Source organism: Phyllostomus discolor, chromosome 6, assembly GCF_004126475.2.
Source record: "Phyllostomus discolor isolate MPI-MPIP mPhyDis1 chromosome 6, mPhyDis1.pri.v3, whole genome shotgun sequence".
In the NCBI taxonomy this organism is placed as follows: domain Eukaryota; kingdom Metazoa; phylum Chordata; class Mammalia; order Chiroptera; family Phyllostomidae; genus Phyllostomus; species Phyllostomus discolor.
The window spans coordinates 13,291,738-13,310,222 of record NC_040908.2 but is presented as its reverse complement, the minus strand read 5'-3'; the positions used below and the strand labels follow the sequence as shown (position 1 = coordinate 13,310,222).

Here is an 18,485-nt window from a genome sequence, read left to right as displayed (position 1 = left end):
GTTTCAACCAATGTGGTAGAGAGACATCGTTGAATGCTTGAGGCATTCAGTAAAGACCCCAAGAGTCCTAGGAGCAGGGCAGAAATCATCCTAGATAAAGGTCACCCTGGGTTTGCACTGATGAAGCTTAAATCCAAGCCTCTTAAGGATCCAGCTGTCCACAAGCAAATTAACTAACAGATTCTTTGGAGGAAGACATCAAAATCCAGACATTCAAAAAATTTTTTTTTAATTTTAATTCAGACATTCAGCAACATAATAGTTACAATTTCCATCATCCAGTAAAAAACTAGAAGGCACAGGAAGAAGCAGGAAAGTATGGCCTGTAACCAGGAGAAAACTGGTTGATATAAAAAGTGCCAGAAGTAACAGCCATTAGGCAATTAGCAGATAGAGACTTCAGAACAGCCGTGATGAATACCAAAGAATACAATGGAAAATATGAACATATTGAAGAGGAAAATGGAAGAAATGGAAACAGAAGCAAGTATAAATGTAAATCTAACTTTTTACTTAAAATTCTTTCATTAAAAAATAACTTCTAGAGTTTGAAAAGGATGATACCTTATATGGAAAACTCCAGGGTGGACTTAACAGGCCAGAATGCGGGTGAGAAGCCCACGGAGCTTACAGACAGGCGACCCGGAGTGCAGCCCAGAGAAGGAAGAGGTCGGAAAGCAAGCACAGCATGGGTGACTGGTGGAGCAATGCCAAGCAGTCTAACAGAGGAAGCAGAGAAAAAACAGTTAAGAAAATAAGTTTTTTTTCCAAATAAATGAAGATTACAAACCCACATATACAGGAAGCTCAACACACTGTAAGCAGGATAGTTAGAGAAAACCATACCAGGGCGTAGCACAATCCAATTGCTAAAAACTAGAGTTGAAGAGAAAATATTCAAAGCAGCTAGACCAACAATGATGTTACTTACAGGGGAACAAAGATAAGATTTTTTCAATGGCTTCTCATTAAAAACAATGCAAGCTAGAAGAAAATGGAATGGTATCTGGAAGTGCTAGGAATTTTAGTTTCTAAAATATATACATTTACTAGCTTTATCCCCTGAAAAGGTCTGGAAGCAGTGTCAACCCAGGAGCAGTGAGCACCCTGGACCCAGGACTGTGGTCTCTTTAACACTCTTTTTCCGGCAAAGGGAACCTGAAGTCCTTGGAAGAACAGTGGACCTCAGGTGTGGGGTAGGATATACACAAGATGGGACTGGGCATCCTGTTGTCCCAAGCAAGAAATCTAGTACAAGCTACTGCGTGTGTCAGGAGAACACAGGAACCTACTACCTGCAGGACTCCCACTGACCAAAGACAGGACAATCTGAGCCACAAAAAGATGATTGTAACGGACCGAAGCACATCAGATACATGCAGATCTGTGAGTTCACATGATACTAAAAAAGAACAGCCCTTGGTAACCATTGGAGTTTGCTAGGGTACCAACTAACTCACTGTCCTGAATTTTGTTAAATAATTGGAAACATCAACCATTTGTTTTACCTTTTCTGAGTGAGCACTGTTTCAAGATAAACAAATAGAGGAAAGTTTTAAATGGAGAACATCAACACTTTGCAGCTGCTAATGAAATAATGAATGTGGTCAAGAGCATCAGTACACTCAGAAACCAGCACGTGTGGAGTTGACAGGGGACTCATGATGGAGAGATGTAACCAATGACGTCTGAGCCCACCGGTCAGCATTCACATTCCATTGTGTGTCTCCTGTTTGGTGTATGAGTCCGCCATATTACCTGTGGTGGATCCTAGCCCCTCCCCCCTCCAAAAAAAACACCAAAAACCTTCAATCAGGTATTTATGTCTAATCACAGAGGATAGAGAGACAAATTAAATGACACCACCAGAAATAACCAGTTAAATACAGAATATAGGGTATGCTAAAAGACAGCCTGTTTTCTTCACAAATAACTGACAGAAATGGAAAAGCAGAAACTGTTACAGATTAAAAACAGGAACATCAACCAATTGCAAGATCTGTGGACCTCGTCTGGATCTTGATTTTAACTGTAAATGTATTTTTTTAAAAGATTGGTGAAATTTTCACATGGACTGCGTTTAAATATTTTTGTTAATTTTTCAGGTGTCATAATGGCATTGCGGTCATTTAAATTAAGTATTTCTGAGGCAAATACTAAGTTGTCTGGGATTTGCTATGACCACCTCTCCTGCACAAACTGTTAGGAAAAGAAAAACTAGGGTAAACAAGTAGGAAAGTGTTGATTTTTGTTGATGTTTGGTGATTGGTACGCAAAGGGTAGTCATTGGATGATGCTATATTTTGTGCATACTTTAACATAAAAAGTATTTATTTTTAAAAAGACAAAACGCTCGAGGACCTTCCGTCGATCAGGAAGAGAGCCTCTTGCTTGGCACGTGCGAAGTGTGTCTCCCAGTGAGATTCACTCTAACAAGTCCGGTGTAAGCGCCGGTCGTGTGGGAGAAAGCAGAGCGATGCTGGAAGCGGTGTCCTTACAGAAACGGAGAGGGCTCGCTGCCGCCGTGAGGCGGCACTGACAACTCCTACCTGTGGACAGAAGTGATGAAAGCATTAGGGGGCCACTGCGTGCTGTCAGTGAGACCCACTTCGCCTGTTCTCGTGCCAGTGGCATTCCCTTAAAGGTGCATCCATCACGGAGCCCGGAACTTGGACAAGACTGCAGGGCAAGGCTCCTTGGTGACCCCTCCGTGGTTTCTTCTCTCAAGGGTTGTGGTGTCAGGTGGCCAAAGCCATCTGCTCAGGGACTACTTTTGTTCAGAGGATTCGTGAGACATATTCTCTATGGTCTAACACCACATTCCATTGTGCTTTGTGTGGTTTGTTTTTTAATTTATCTAATCGCGATTTGTTATTTTTCTACATTTCTTTGAAATTTGCCCATTCTAATTCAATGTTCATTTCTCGCTCTGTGTTTGTGTCATGCTTGCTGTCCTTGCCTCCGTTGTTCCCAGGTTACAGTGTAGCCAGGACATTCCCGGTCACCTGGCCGATGAGCATGCGCTGATAGCCTCCTATGTGGCCCGCCTGCAGCACTGTGCACGGTCAGTGGTAGGGCGGCAGCAGGCGGGTGACCCGGGGCTGAGCAGGGGGCGGGAGAGCTGCGTCGCCCGGGGCTGCCAGCTGGAAAAAGCTCCGCGTGTGGGGTTTTGCTTGAGAAGCTCCCAGCTATGTTTGGCAGGGTTTATGTTATTGCTAAAGCATTAACTTCTAAAGGAGAAGGAGCCTTGCCAAGCCCAGGCACTTACCTAAACATATAGTCAGAATTCTCCTTCGGAATGGAACTCACTTCCTTCGGATTATACTTAAAGAATATCTAAACCTCGGAGAGATAGGCAATGCCGGAGATGTACATCCATCCGCAGAGGCATTCCATGAGCCTCTCACTGTTCACCCTGGCCTAGGTCAGGAAACCTTGCTGTTGACACCCAAAGCTTAGGTCAGCCAACCCGCAGACATCGCACTTTGTCTAATCTTCGGTGTCACCACCCTGTTACATCTTCCCATGTCACACCGCCACCTTCCCCCACCAAGTCTATCATTGTTGATCATTTAAACCAGCACCTTTCAACAGTGGTGTTGGATCATTGTCCGACGCCTAGGGACTTTTCCCAGTGATGTATGCCTCCTCATACTGCAACGATTATATGGGCTATACTAGCCCCACACGCCCCTTTCCCTGCAGACTGTGGTCGCGACTCATTCTTCATAGGGGAATGTGACCGATCCTTCAGTGGGTTAGGACGGAAAACCGTTTGATACCCACTAACCACAGCGAAGGCAACCCTTTAACAGAGCTCATACCAAACGAAGTGCTGTCACATTCAGGCAGACCCAGCCACCTGCCCGCGCCACGCCCACACCCACCAGCGCTCCGCAAGGAGAATGCGGGTGAAGTGTCAGTCACCCAGGGCCATCCCAGCTGCTCTGCGTGGCAGAGTCACTGTACCCAGCAACAGGAGATTCTTAGTCTTGGGGGGGAACCCCATAATTCATAGACTAAACACATAAGGGAGGCTGGAGCCTTAAAATTTGATCTTCGTTTTGCCCATAGCATACCATGGTTCCGTGAGAAGGTAACTCTTATTCCCCATGATAACAGATAAACTAATAGTCAATGAGAAATGCATATATTTAAAAACGACTCTTGTCAATGTTATACTTCATATCATTTCCCACAGTTTCCCTGGTATGACTAAACAGCATTGATATTGTTAGGCATTTACCTATCTGTAGAGCCTCAGAAAGACTGTAGGGTTCTCCTTCTGCTTCCCCAGGATGTTTGACAGGCTTACCCTGCAGGAGGGAAGTCAGGGCCTGGGTGATGCCTGTGCACGGGGTCGCAGAGAGGCCTTCTCGTCCAGCAGAGCTGATTTCCGTGCACTCTGCCCCTGCCCCTCGGTCTGGAGGAGCAGAGCTGTCTCATCCTCACCCCGGGCCGGGCAGCTCACTTAAAATCAGTCAGGGCAACTGCCCAGGTGGTTACAAGTTGCCACGGGGGAAGTGGCAACTGAATGTTGAACAGCAACTGCCACCCGATATGTCAGCCCCAAGAAGATTTGTGGTGAGTTTAGCCAAGGAGTCTTTGGCTTAGGCAGAAGGCTCCCTGCTTGAGAATCGGTGGCCAGGGGCCCGGGAGAACATGAAGATTTGGTGAGTACTACATCTCTCCCCGATTTACACTCGAAGGAACTGAGCTTCCTGCTTCCTCGAAGAAATCAGAAATTTCATGGCTCACTCTGCAGATGAATTCATGCAAATGAATTCAGTTCAAGAAGAAGAATAGGGGACCTTGCTAGTTGACCTTAAAACCTCTCGTCAACATAAAGTTCTCGTTTCTGGCTGGAAAGCAGAGCCCATCAGAACAGCCCTATTGTCCCTACTTGGGTGTAAATGACGAGCAGGGCTGGCCTTCCCTGGGCGCTGGGACATGCTGGAGAAGGAGCCCTCCTGCCCAGAGGAGCACGGTGGCCCTCGCTGAAAGACAGAGGTTACCGTGTTAAGTCTCACTTCCTAGGCTGCCAGTCCCTGCACAGCATTGTCTCCTTGTACTGTTAAATATTCATTTCTATTGTTTACTTAAAGGGTAAAGGTAGTTCTCTTGTGTCAGACAGACACCTTTAGAGCACAGATACATTTCCGCCCAGACCTTGGGGCCTTGGCCCGAAGGTGTTAAAGTCGGCTGATGGTGGCGAGTTCTTACTGTACGATCGTCTTTTGAGAGGGCGATTATACACGTTGGGGACTGGCGCTTGTACGCCTGAAGTTACTAAGGGTTCAGCAGTGTCATAGGCAGAGGGCTTTAAAGCGTATTCCGAACAAAGTTATGTATCCTAGAGGAAAGCCTAAATTTATAGAATTAGCCACAGAGATAGAAATACAGAAAGGTGAAAAAAATCTAGGAAAAATACAGTTGATTGTATCCATGAGCAGGCCAGATGGAGCTCTGTGAAGCCACCTCTACCCTCCCCACCTTCCCCTCAGTGATTATAACGAGATTTGATGAGTACTGAACTCATGTCTTTGAATCTTTTCGGAGTACGTATCAGGTCTCCAAATTCCAACCAAGGATTTTTAGAACTCCAAGAACGTGGGGCCGAAGTAGAAGCAAGCCACCACAGCCAGCCCTGGTCCATCACTGTCCTCTCCGTTACCTGAAAGCTCCCGCCAGACTTAAACAAAGCGAATCGGACAGTCACGACCCCTGTTCATCAGGAGGTGCCCTGATGTGACACAGGACTGTGGCTGTAGTGTGCTAGATTGATGGAGTCAGCTGTTTCACCCACAGCTCACTGCATTGCGTACAGCAGACCTGCTTCTCAGGAACCCGCTTTTCACCCAGGTGTGGCGTTACCTGATATCCCACCTCAGTGGGTCTTTAAGTTTTTAGAGTGCTGGAGCTCCCGTTAAAGAGGAATGGGCTCCAAGATGGGGCTGTGTTGTGAAACAAGCATGGTAAGGGAAGAAGAGGAGGCATTGAGAGAAAATGTTTGGTAGCATGGACGCTTCTCCACCTGGACCTCATGCTGGGCCTGCCCAGGCCCTCCGTTTTGCTCGGCCGCTGTTCATTGTACTTTTTTCAGCGGTTTGTCACGATGTGTCAGCTTTCCCTTGGTCTTTTGGGGTTCGAGACTTATGTCTAAAAGTCATGAGTTTTTTTAGAACATTTGATTGGAAACCCCTCTGTCAGACTCTGTAAATGCCCTCTCTTTTCTCGGTCCATGTGTGAAAAGAGTGCCCGTCTGCCAGTGTAAGAGCACAGGGGTGTACTGCTGGAGAGAGGTGACACGCGTGGTGGCCTCAGTTCTCTAAGTGCCCCTTCCCCCCGTCTTGGCTGGCCACTGGCATCTGTGAGCCACGCCTCCACTTCTTCTGTTACCATCCTTTTTATAAGCTTTTCTCCCGTCTGTCTTCCTGAAAGAGAAGCAAGAAGAGGGGGTGTTTAAGAGCCACCTGTTGAATTTCTATCTCCTTGACAGTGTCCTGGACAGTCCCAGCCGACTGGATGAGGAGCACCGGCTTATAGCTCGCTACGCCGCCCGGCTGGCCGCAGAGGCGGGAAACGTGGTGAGTGGACAGAGGGTCCCAGTGGAGTGGCGCAGATTAGCACCACTTTCACGCCCACGGGACAGGGGAGCAGTCGGCCTGACACTCAGGAGAACGCGCACCTCGGGGACAGGAGGAGAGGAGCGGGCTTAGGGAAGGGATGTCAGTGGTCTTGAATTTTAACTATGATATGCTTTCTTCAAAAAGTGAATCAAGAACAGAAAATCAAAGAGTCAATTTAGTTCTCTGGGAAAAAAATCAATAAAAGTAATAAATCCCTAGAAATCCTGATCAAGAAAAAGAGAAAGAAACCACAAATCACCAGTATCACCAACGAGAGCGGGGCATGGCTACAGATCCTGCAGACGTTATTAAGTACGATAAGGGGATATTATGAGCTACTTTTTGCCAGTGAATTTAACAACCTAGATAAAATGGACAAATTTCTTGAAAGACAGATTAACAATACTGACGTAAAAATAAATGGAAAATCTAGCTAGTCTTAAACCTGTTAAAGAAAATGTATTGATAACTTCTCACAAGGAAAACTTCAAGCTCACATGGCTTAACTGTTAGATGTTGTTATATTCATAAAAAAGACATTGTAACAATCTGACATAAACTCTAACAAAAAATAGAAGAAGAAGTTCCTCTACTTCCAAGTCATTTCATCAGACCCCTATAATCTGATACCAAAATAATACAAGGCAGTTACAAGAAAAGGAAACCGATAGCCAAATTCTCTTATGATTATGGATACAAATTGCTTAACAAAATATTAGCAAATTGAGCCCTGGTTGGTGTGGCTCAGTGGATTGAGTGCCGGCCTGTGAACCACAGGATCGCTGGTTTGATTCCCAGTCAAGCGCACATGCCTACGTTACAGGCCAGGTCCCCAGTTGGGGGCATGGGAGAGGCAACCACACATTGATGTTTCTCTCCCTTTCTTTCTCCCTCCTTTCCCTTCTCTCCAAAAATAAATAAATAAAATATTTGAAAAGAAAATTTCTTTTAAAAAGAATTAGCAAATTGAATCCAGCAGTACGCAAACTGGATAATACCCCACAATCACGTGAGATTTATTCTAGGAATGCAAATTGATTTTTTTTTAAAGATTTTATTTATTTATTTTTAGAGAGGGAAGGGAGGGAGAGAGAGGGAGAGAGAGAGAGAGACAGACATCAATGTGCGGTTGCTGGGGGTTATGGCCTGCAACCCAGGAATGTACCCTGGCTGGGAATCGAACCTGGGACACTTTGGTTCCCAGCCCGCACTCAATCCACTGAGCTACGCCAGCCAGGGCGGAATGCAAATTGATTTAATACACAAAAGTCAGCCAGTGTAGTTCCCCATATTAGAGTTTAAAGAAGAAAAATGTAAGACCATTTCAATAGATGCAGAAAAAGCCTGTGACAAAATATAATCATTATTTATGATACAACTTCTCAATACACTAGGAATAGAAGAAGCTTCCTCAGATGATAACGATTACCTACCAAAAACATACAGCTAATATTACACTTAAAAGTTAAATTTTAGAATATTTTCCCTACCTAATATTCTCACAAGACAAAGGTGTCCCCTTCTGCCACCGCTGTTCAAAACTGGTCCGGAGGCCCTAGCCAATGCAACATCACAAGAAGGGCCTAAGTATTAGAAAGGAAGACGTAAAACTGTTATTGTTTGCAGACGACATGATATTGCATGGAAAATTGCTAAGGAGTCTACCAAAACACTGTTAGAACAGATTCGTGACTTTATAACAATGTTGCAAGATACAAAGTCAATATAAGAATTTATTCTATTTACTAGCAGTAAACAAGACAATCACATTTAGGAAAAATGTCATTTCCTATAACATTAAAAATCAGCAAATACAAGCAAAGGGCTGAAAGGAGGAGTGATCTGAAGCCAGAACAATAAATAGGCCGTGTGAGCGGTGAGCAGGTAAAGAAACTGTAACGTGTGCCCACCGGGGGGTTCTGGCGAATGTCAAGGCCCGGGGTGGAAGACTTCAGTAAGAGAACAGTCCGGAGTGAATTGGGCCGGCCAGGAGGCCAGGTCACCCAGGACTGCAAACACAGTGTAGTAACTACAGAAATGTATGCCAATTCATGCTTGCTTTTTCATAGGAAGGTAGAGTTATGAAAGCTGCCAACAGAGAATCTTGCTTTGTTCCCCGCCCCTACAAAGCAGTGTATTCCTTTGCATTTGTTTATAATTCAAAAAAAATTTTTTTTAAATCTCATATCAGGTCCTACATCAGACTCTAACATTGCAACTCTAAAGGTCAGTGAACTAGAACAGAATGGGGGAAATTCTGGGGGGAAAAAAGCAAAATTCTGTTTATTAAACCTCACACATACACTCAGTCACAACTGTTCACGTTATTTTAGCAATTACAATTTGTAAACAAAATTCATGAAACTCATTGAGATGGACAGCATCGTGGTTGAGTTTTTTAAATTAAGTATATATAATGCCACTATATAGTCTTGTTGACTTTGCACGGAACTTTCAAAATGCCATAAATTAAAGCTCCAAAGCCATTTGACCCTGAATAGGAGATTGCAGCTCTCCTTTGCCGCAAACAAGATAAGGCTGTTTGCACCCGATAGCGTCTGATACCAGTTCTCTTGTTCGTGTGAAAATGATCATTGTTAGAGGGGGCTTGGGACTGAATACTGATATGGCCCCTTTCATCTGCAGCTCATTTTCTAAAGTGTGGTGGTCTTACAAACAGGAGACCTCTCAGGCTGGGTTCTCCTAGACTGGATTTCTGTTACACAGAAGGCTTCTAATCCGCTAATCTCTCACTGATACGAGTGCTTTGCGTAAAGTGGGTGTAGTGCTCAGAAGAATTTATAGCCTGCCAGATAGACTTTGCATTGATTTTTTTAAAAAACCTTCCTCCACAAAGAAAGACCATTAAATCATCCGAGCAGCCTGTAGCGGGCTTTGGCCTCAGAGCCCCTGTGTCCCCTTCCCCGGGGGGTACACGGTGGCCACGGACACCGAGGCAGGCTCATCCTCAGTTGAAGAGATTCCAGGTGCCTGGAGGAGCCAGGGGAACTAATTTGTTTTTTTTTTCTGAAGAAGCAAACAAAACAAAACTACAATGTGTGGAAAGTCATAATAATAGTAAATTCTTAAAGTTACATCACAAACATCACCAGCCTTAGATATGCTCAGATGTTTGAGGTTTATCTCTAAAGTAATTTTCCTTATGAAAAAATTAAAAATTCACAATGGAAATCTTGGAAGAAAGGTGGAAAGGAAGGTGGAAACTTGTGCGTTTGCATCCCACTAAGCCGCACACAGTTTTGAGAGGCTGTTACCCCGGTAGCGCGGTCTTGGCCATCACAGCATCCTCCCGTGTCGGCACGCACCGTTCCAGGAGTCTCCGGTGGCTCCTTAGAAGTGCAGATCAGCGGTGTCCGTGTGGTGACTCGCACACACACACCGACTCAGAATCCCCCGTAAAAACAGTGAGTGGCAAACCCTGACATTCTAGTCGTGTGAGGCAATTAAAAAATAGGTCCTTGGCTTTGCCTCAGACCTGCTGAATCTCTTGGTTTTTTATTTTTATGTGCAAAAGGAGTAGAAAATTCCCGGTCTTGGGGACCACCACCCTAAAAGACATTATTGGGTTTTTGAGAGACAAGTGAGAGGTTAGTGATCCACAGCCCCCCAGGTAGTCTAAGTGGGTTGGGGGTGATGGCCGGACTTCCTCTGCAATTCAAAGGGGAGTCTAGTTGGTATCAGACACATATTTCTCTTCGGAATTCGTCCTCGCCAAGTTCATACAGATGGGGGCCTCCAGCCTGCAGGGCCCGGCAGAAGCAAGGCCTGCTTGGGTGTGGTGGGTAGGGTAATAATGCGGTTGTAATAACTTACAGTTTTAATTTGAGCATTCCACCTAAAATTTCATATGGAATGCTTGAGTGTGATACTGTTATGTCACAGAATTACATGCTTATGATTTTGTGGTAAAAGATTTTGTAATAAAAAAGGGTGTTATTTGGGCCGGACCCTGTATTTTCAGGAGGCCACCGAAATGCACATTACCAGATTACAGTTCGCTGACCGCTGGTGTCCCTTAGTTGTGAACTTGTGCCCAGTTTCACTCAAGGGGGCCTTGTCTCTCACCCTGTACTTTTCAGATGTGTCCCCATCTCTTGAAAGATGACGGGGTTCTGTGAGGTTACCTGAACCGAAGGGATCCTCTTCACACCTCTTTTTGTGTGTGAAGAGGATCCCTTACAGACAAGAAAATAAAGTCCCAGTAAAACAAAACTCAAGGTCTCCACGGCGAGCAAGTAGGAAAACCTAGGATTCCTAACTAATCTACCCACTTCCATTCCTACCCCACTACAGCAGATTCCCTACTGGGCGGCCAGAGCAGTGTTGTTCATAATAAACTTTTATTCCAGGACAGTTGTAGATCTGCAGAAAAACTGAGAGGCCAGGACAGAGAATTTCCACACAACCCGTACTCAGTTTCTTGGTACTAACATCTTACATTAGTGTGGCATGTTGGTGGCAATTAATGAGCCCATATCGATACACTATTGTTAACCAAGGTCCATATTTTATTCAGACCTTGTTAGTTTTTTACCTAATGCCCCTTTTCTGTCCCAGGATCTCATCCAGGACGCCACGTTGTACTTAGTTGTCGCAACTCCTTCTGTCCCTCTCAGCGGTGACAGTTTCTCTGACTTTCCTTGTTTTTGATGGCCTTGCTGGTTTTGGGGAGGATTGGTCACACACCGTAGAATGTTCCCTGCATGGGATTCACATGATGTTTTCCTCATGATTAGACACAGACTGTGGGTTTTGAGGAAGAAGAGGCAAGAGTCACTTTTCTATCATATCAAGGGTACATAGGATCAGCATCATTCATCACTGTCGTTGACCTTGGTCGCCCGGCTGAGGATGTGTTTGTCAGGTTTTCCAACGTAAAATTCCTGCCCCGTCTCCCCACCCGGCCTCTTTGAAAGGAGGTCAGCACGGGCAGGCCGCACAGGAACGGGAGTTAGGCTCCACTTCCTCCAGGGAAGAGCGTGCTCCTGCGTTACTCGGAATTGCTGTGTTTCCCGTCCGGAGTCCTGTAGTGGCTTCGCACCATATTCAGGGTGAAACAGGGGCCCCTGTCCGCGGCCCTCTGTGATCTGGACACCAGCCTCATCTCCCAGTTCGCAACTGGCCACTCCCGCCCCGGCTCACTCACTGACCTGAGAACAGCAAACGAGGCAGCTGCAGGCCTGTGGCCTTTGCTCCTCCCGCCGATCTCCCCTGGTTCGCTTCCTGCTGTCACCAAGTCTCTGAGAGCGTTTCCCCACCCCTCAGTTAAAGAGAGTCCCTGCCTCAGCTCACTCTGTCTCGTGACCCTGTGTTTCTCCATTGTGCTTGTCACAGCAGCCGTATACCTTTCTGCCCCGGTGTAACGTAAGCCACATGAGGGTGGGGGCTGTGTCCTATCCACTAACACGTCCCTGGTTTCTCAAACAGTGTCTAGCATGTAGTAAGCACTCGGGAAATATTTGCTGAATAAATGAATGCAGGAACTATTGAGTTTTTGAAGGGAATCATCTTTAGGTCTATTCTTGCTGAAATAGTCTGTGTCTTTATGACCTAATAATTCCCTTTCTGTTTTTTTTCTCTTTAGTGCCCTGGGCATTTTAGAAATAAGGATACATGGCTTGCTTTATTTATTTATTTATTTATTTATTTAGAGGAGCACCATGGTGTTTAAGGTTGCAAATAAATAAAATGCTCAGTCTCTCTGTTATTTAATGGGCCATTGACTGTGTTTAAAATCTGACCTGGTGAAATAAGCCATCCGTGGACATTTGCCAGCGGGGCACTCCCTGTTCTGTCCCCAGGCATGACGCCCCAGTGGGAGTGCTGCCTGGGGTCCCACTCTTCCTCCCTCCCTCCCCGCCCCTGCCCACGTCTTTGTATCTGAGCTATGATGCTCCTCAGTGCCACAGACTCCTGCTGGGCAGGAGCCGCTGCCGATCATGACCCCTGATCGCCGTATCAGCCTCCCTCCCCTCTGAAAGGTGCCTGCGAGGGCAGTCAGACGCTCAATACTGAAAAGGTCCTTTAGAAATGTCCAGTGCAACACTATGGGGTTTTCGTCTGTTTGTTTTCTATCTAGGAAGCAGATTCCCTTCAGAGATCATTTCCTCCTAATTTTCCCTGGTCCCACTCTAATAAGAAGCCATTAGTGTGAACTCCAGTTTTCAGAAATTGTAAATCTATTATTCATAGCAGGTTCAGTCTCAGGCAAGCCATTTTTCTGAGGTTCAATTCAGCATCTCAGAAGACTCTTAATAGAATATAGAAAATGTGCTGAATTGGCTGCTGGTCCACTCGTCTCTGGAGGAGAAAAAAGAAAAACATTTGCTAAAAAGCCTCCCACCCAGATTTGCTCTGTGGTCTTGCTCCTGTTTGTTGAGGAAACGCACCTTCAGGCCTCAGACAGGGATCAAGGTTCCTGCTTCAGTGCAGGCCAGGCTCGGGGCGGAACTGAGGGTGTGCAGAGGGGGGCACGGCCACGGAAGGGCCTTCCTTCACTGAGAGCGTTCGCTCTGGTTAACAGCAGAGGGGAAGCATCACCCGTTCCTCCGTTTTCCTAGTTCGTGTTGATTGGCTTCCGTATTCTTAAAGGGGGTAGCAAGTGTTAGAGACACCAGTGGACGTACAAAACAAAACCACGATGATTTCTTCAAGGATAATCTATAAGGGACAATCAGCACATGAAAGCGTGCTCAATACAGTTGTCAGGAGGAAGATGTAAATCGATTCCACAGTGAGAGAGCGCTCCATACCCACTAGGAGGAGGGTGGTCAGAACGAAGGACGGGAACAGGTGCTGACGAGCACATGTGAAAAACGGACTCCGCGGGCGGCGAGAGCGGGAACGTGAAATAGCTCAGCCCCTTAGGAAAACGGTTTGGTGGGTCCTCCAACGGCAGTTACCCTGCGACCCAGCAGTTCCCCTCCTGGATGTCCACCCAAGAGAAATGAAAACACATCTCCATGCAAAAACGTGTCCACAGATGTTCATAGGAGCATTAGTCAAAATAGCCAAAAAATGGGAACCATTCAAATACCCACCAACTGCTGAACAGACAAAATGTGATCTGTCCATAGCATGGACTGTCACGCAGCTGTACAGAAAGAACGAAGTCCTGATACATGCAATAACATGGACGAACCTCGAAAACATTTTGCCACGTGAAAGAAGCCAGATATAAAAGATATATAAAAGAATCACCCATTGCATAATTCCATGTGCACGAACTGTTCAGAATAGGCAAGTCCAGAAAGATAGGAACCAGACCCGTGGCTGTCGGGTGGGGGCGGGGCCGTGGGGGAGTGACAGCTCATGAGCTCGAGTGGTTTCTTCCTGTGGGCGATGGAAACATTCTGGGATTACATAGTGACGATGGTCTCACAATATCATAACTCTACTGGAAGCCACTGTACCCTTTCAAAGGGCGGGTTTCATGGCGTGTCAATTATATCTCATTTCTTTTTTAAAAAAAAAACCCACAGTTAGATACCTCACACCCACCAGGGCGATTAAGACTAAAAAGACAATGACACATTTTAACAGGATGTGGAGAATCACTCCCGGATTCATTGTCGGTGTGATTCTAAAAGGGAATAGCCACCTTGGAGAACAGTTTGACAGTTCCTCCCAACGTTAAATATAGAGTTACCGTATAACTCAGGAATCCCACTTTTAGGCGCTTACCCCAGAGAAATGAAAGCAGACATCAACGCGTAGCTGCTTCGTTGAATGGCCCAAAGCCGCAACCGTGGCATGCTAGTCGGCAGTAAAAAGAGGGAACTCCTGACTCACAAAGCAGCGTAGATAACCCCCAGGAACACCATGCGAAGTAGAAGCCAACAGCCAGCGACTGCATGTCATGTGATTCCATTTACAAGCAGCTTCTAGAGGAGGCAGAGCTAGACGGCAGGCCTGCGGGTGCCTGCACTGGGGGTGGGGTAAGGGGCAGTTGACCCACGCTGGCACGAGGGGCGTTGTTTTGTGGTGGTGGTGGAAATGTTCTAAAGCTGGACTTCGGGCCACTGGCTCCACCCCTAATTCACTAAGACTTGTTGAACTGTACACTGAAGACGGGTGGGGTCTCTGGTAGGTAATTCTTTCCTCAACAATGAGTCAACAGTCTATCTGGGACTCTGGATATATTTGAATCAGGGGAGGAAAAAAAACAACCTTTCTGTCTCCTCACTGCAGCCCCGCCCTCCCACTGACCTGAGCTTTAACTTCGATGCCAACAAACAGCAAAGACAGCTCATCGCAGAACTGGAAAACAAAAACAGGTGAGAACGCAGAGGCTGAGCCGGTTTCTGAAGTCCCGGGTTATCACGTGAGTATCTCACTTTCCTGGCAGACTAGATGGCTTTTGACCACAAAGGAAGAACCTCCCCCCCCTCCCCGCCCCCCAGTGAATATAGGCCAACCCCAGCCCAGTAAATCCCCTGGACACTGAGTTGCATACCTGCCTGGTGTTCGTGGCGCTAGTGCAAAACCCTGCTTACCTGCCCTCAGGCAGGTTCTTTTCCCGGTGCCTGCGCCCACCCACGGGTGTGTTTCTTTCTCCACTCCCAGGGGCCTCGTGCCCTCTCTGGTCATCTTGCCCTGGCTCATTAGGCTGTGGGTAGCTGGTCTGTCACTAAGAAAGCCATATAAAGGCTTGGAGACCAGACGACACCCCACTGTGTGCTGAAAGACGGAAGCCAGGCCACGGAGACGGGACGTAATAGAACAGGCACAGGTGGAAGTCATGCTCCGCCACTCGGGGTCAGGGGAGGAAGGGAGACGGGACGCCTCGGGGCGAGTTAGTCCAGGGCCTCAGCAGGTGGCAAGGTGTTCTCTCGCCCTTTCCCCGGGGGGTGGGACACAGTATTCTGTTGTCATTTCCCTCTGGGAAGACTTTTTCAAGTTGTGGAGAAGAGTATTTCAATGGCTTTCTCTACTGTGAAGGATTGTTTCCTTGAGTGCCGTGTGCCGTAGTGTTAAGGAGGTGTCCGCTTCCCATCGTGGTCACTTGGAAGCCATCAGGATGAGGCTGGCAGAGGCTGGCAGAGGCTGCAGGGCAGGAGTGAGGACTTGTGCCGGGAAGAGAGAGAGCCGGGAGGCCCTCCGGGGCCCTCTTCCATCCTTCCTTCCTTCCCCCTCTCCAGGGAGATCCTGCAGGAGATCCAGCGTCTCCGCCTGGAGCACGAGCAGGCGTCCCAGCCCACCCCGGAGAAGGCCCAGCAGAACCCCACGCTGCTGGCCGAGCTGCGGCTGCTGAGGTGAGGGGCGGGCTACCGCATCACGTGATCATCTTGTGCTCCCGTGGGAATGTGTGTCCCAGGAAACCGAGGCAGTGGGGCAGAACCTGTGTATCGGTGTAACTAGTCCGGTCGGAACAAGCGCTGAAGGTTCCCCGTTCTGTTACGGCTTCAGACGCTTGGGTTCCTCTGTTAACCGCTCTGAGGGCGCCTGCGGGCATTACAGAACCAGGGAGCACCGTCTCCCGCTCCGCGCCAGGCAGAGCAGGGCTTGTCCTGCTGCGGCTGCTTCAGGAAGACGGTGGCGCCGCATCCACCTCCGGTCTCGCTCTCACTCCGCCTTCAGGGACTGTCAGGGTGGGAGTAACGCTCTCCCTGCCCTGCGGGTCTGTCCTCCCGGCTCTTCCTAGTCGGGGCAGGACTGTGCTGGCGGAAGAGCGCTTCCCACGCACATCACACTGAGACCCGAGACCACGTGGGAAGGCTGGGGAGCCTTCCCACTGCCACATACATATGAACTGTCTCCAAGAGCAGGAGGCTCAGGGTGCAGGATCGGGAGAGTAGGGAGCAACCCCGGCTCCCGTCCGGATGCTGTTTCGGAGGGAACGAGGAGGGCTTCCCGAGGAGGGCTTCCCGAGGAGTGCAGCAGGAGAGCCATGTGATCGGAGTTATTGCACTCTGATTCGCTGTCAGTCTTAGAAAGACGTGCGTGTCTTCCGTAAGGGAGGCAGTCTGGAAACTGAGTGAGTGACTCGAGTCCCACCAGACCTCTAGACGTCCCACTGGTGGTGCATTTTTTCAGTTCAGGCTGCAACATTTAACATTCCATGGTGAGCTTTAATGTGCTGTCACCTGGGATCCTAGCTGAGTGTCCTTTTCTGAGTTCTTTTGACTTCGGCCACGTAGCTTCTCAACCACGACTTCTTGTCCTAGAAAAGAGAGAAGCTAGTTTTTCTGTGACTGTCAGTCTGTTTATATTTATAGCATTCATAAATAAGTCATAAAGAATCTTAAGTGTGCAGATGAAAATCATCAGAGGTGGAAGGGTCCCCATTTTTCTCAAAATTCATTTTAGTTTCTAAATCTAGTTGGGCTGAGCCATTGGGCCGAAGTGGTGGCTGCCCTGCAGGCCAGGGCAGCACGTCAGCGGGGGGGGGGGGGGGGGGGGGGGGGGGGGGGGGGGGGGCGCCGGGTCAGCTGTTTTTGCATGGGGTACATGGGCTCCCTGCCTCATGCTGTGCACCAAAAAAAGAAAAGTACCAATAGACAGATTACACATGGAGACGAAACTTCAAAACTTCTAGAAGAAACTGTAGGGGAATTTCTTTAGGATTTGGGAATAGAAAATAATTTCTCAGAATTACTAAGCATGAAATAAGTTCGTGATTTCATCCATGTTAATAACTTTTCTTTATTAAAAGACATGTAAAGGGCAAGGTTCATTTGTAGGTACCTGGTGCCCTTCTGTCCCTGATGGATACATAGGAACTGCCAGGCACTGCCGGTGCCCCGCCGTGTCACAGAACCAGACAGAGGGTTTCATCGTTAGGGTCAGTGGTGATGCCTCCCGACCACTAGCATTGTGTTTTTCTCCATTATCGTTATTTTAACGGTATGTTCGTCACAACAATATGTGTGACAAAGGTGTGAAATATGGAGCGTGGGGAGAAGGTGGACCGAATCTTACTTGAGAACTCATGTGACAAAACCCCATCATGTGTGTGCGTGTCCCCTCATCCCACATCCTCACCCTCGCCTTCCCCCACGGAGCGGACCTCTCTGCAGAACTGGGTTTGTTCTGCCCTTGCTTTTTAAACAGTGTTATCAAATATATGTGTATTCCTACATAACAAGGTACTTAGTTTGCTTTTGTTTTCTGGACTTTATAGAAATAAATATGCAGCCTTCTGGGATTTTCCCCCCTCCGTATTATTCTTTAGGATGTTTCCATGTTGCTGCACGTGGCTGTAGTTAATCCATTTTCACCACGTGTTGTAATTATTTGGTCGCACCAGCACAGAGAGGGGGCACTGTGTCCAGTCCGGGGGGTTCAGGGAAGAATGAGCCAGCTCCCCCGATTGCATTTATACTGTGCTGGAAATGTGGGGAGCATGATGATGAGAAGACAGCGAATCCATCCTAAAATTTTATAATTTAGTTTTGGAAACAAAGCATGAGTTGCTAGTCACCTAAATAACATTACACAATGTTAACAAGTAGTATGGATAATATAAGCAATCTGAGCAGTGTGTTATAAGAATCTAAATCTGTACAGGCTAGAAGCACTTAGACCCATGGGGTGGGGGAAGTTGAGCGAGACCGTGAGAGGTAGGTATGACTCGCATGGAGTGTGAGACCGACCATTTCCGATTAGAAGTGGTGTTGGGGTTCAACATGGTCCCCCAAATAAGTATAACACATTTCACAGAGGGGAAAGGCTCTCAGAGCTAAGTATTTTCAATCATCCATTGAATTTATCTTTAAGTGCCAGTGATAGATAAAATTAGTTAGATAATTGATACCAGATTCTAGAGAACCTTAAGCAATAGGCCATTGGAAATCCTTGAAGGGTTCCAAATAATGATTTCTTTGAATTAACTAG

General features: G+C 47.2%; 1 protein-coding gene across 6 annotated transcripts in view; it reads left to right on the top strand.

Moving 5' to 3' along the window:
* The window catches only part of DTNB (dystrobrevin beta), a 172,816-nt gene that overhangs the window by 121,169 nt on the left and 33,162 nt on the right, over positions 1 to 18,485 (top strand). For 4 of the 6 annotated variants that reach the window (XM_028516741.2, XM_028516740.2, XM_036027736.1 and 1 more), the window contains 4 exons: positions 2,975 to 3,064; positions 6,500 to 6,587; positions 14,841 to 14,926; positions 15,791 to 15,904. In XM_028516741.2, coding sequence (XP_028372542.2) covers positions 2,975 to 3,064; positions 6,500 to 6,587; positions 14,841 to 14,926; positions 15,791 to 15,904 — 378 coding nt within the window. The remainder of the gene's footprint in view (positions 1 to 2,974; positions 3,065 to 6,499; positions 6,588 to 14,840; positions 14,927 to 15,790; positions 15,905 to 18,485) is intronic. The other 2 variants (XM_028516745.2, XM_028516744.2) reach the window with 1 other exon arrangement.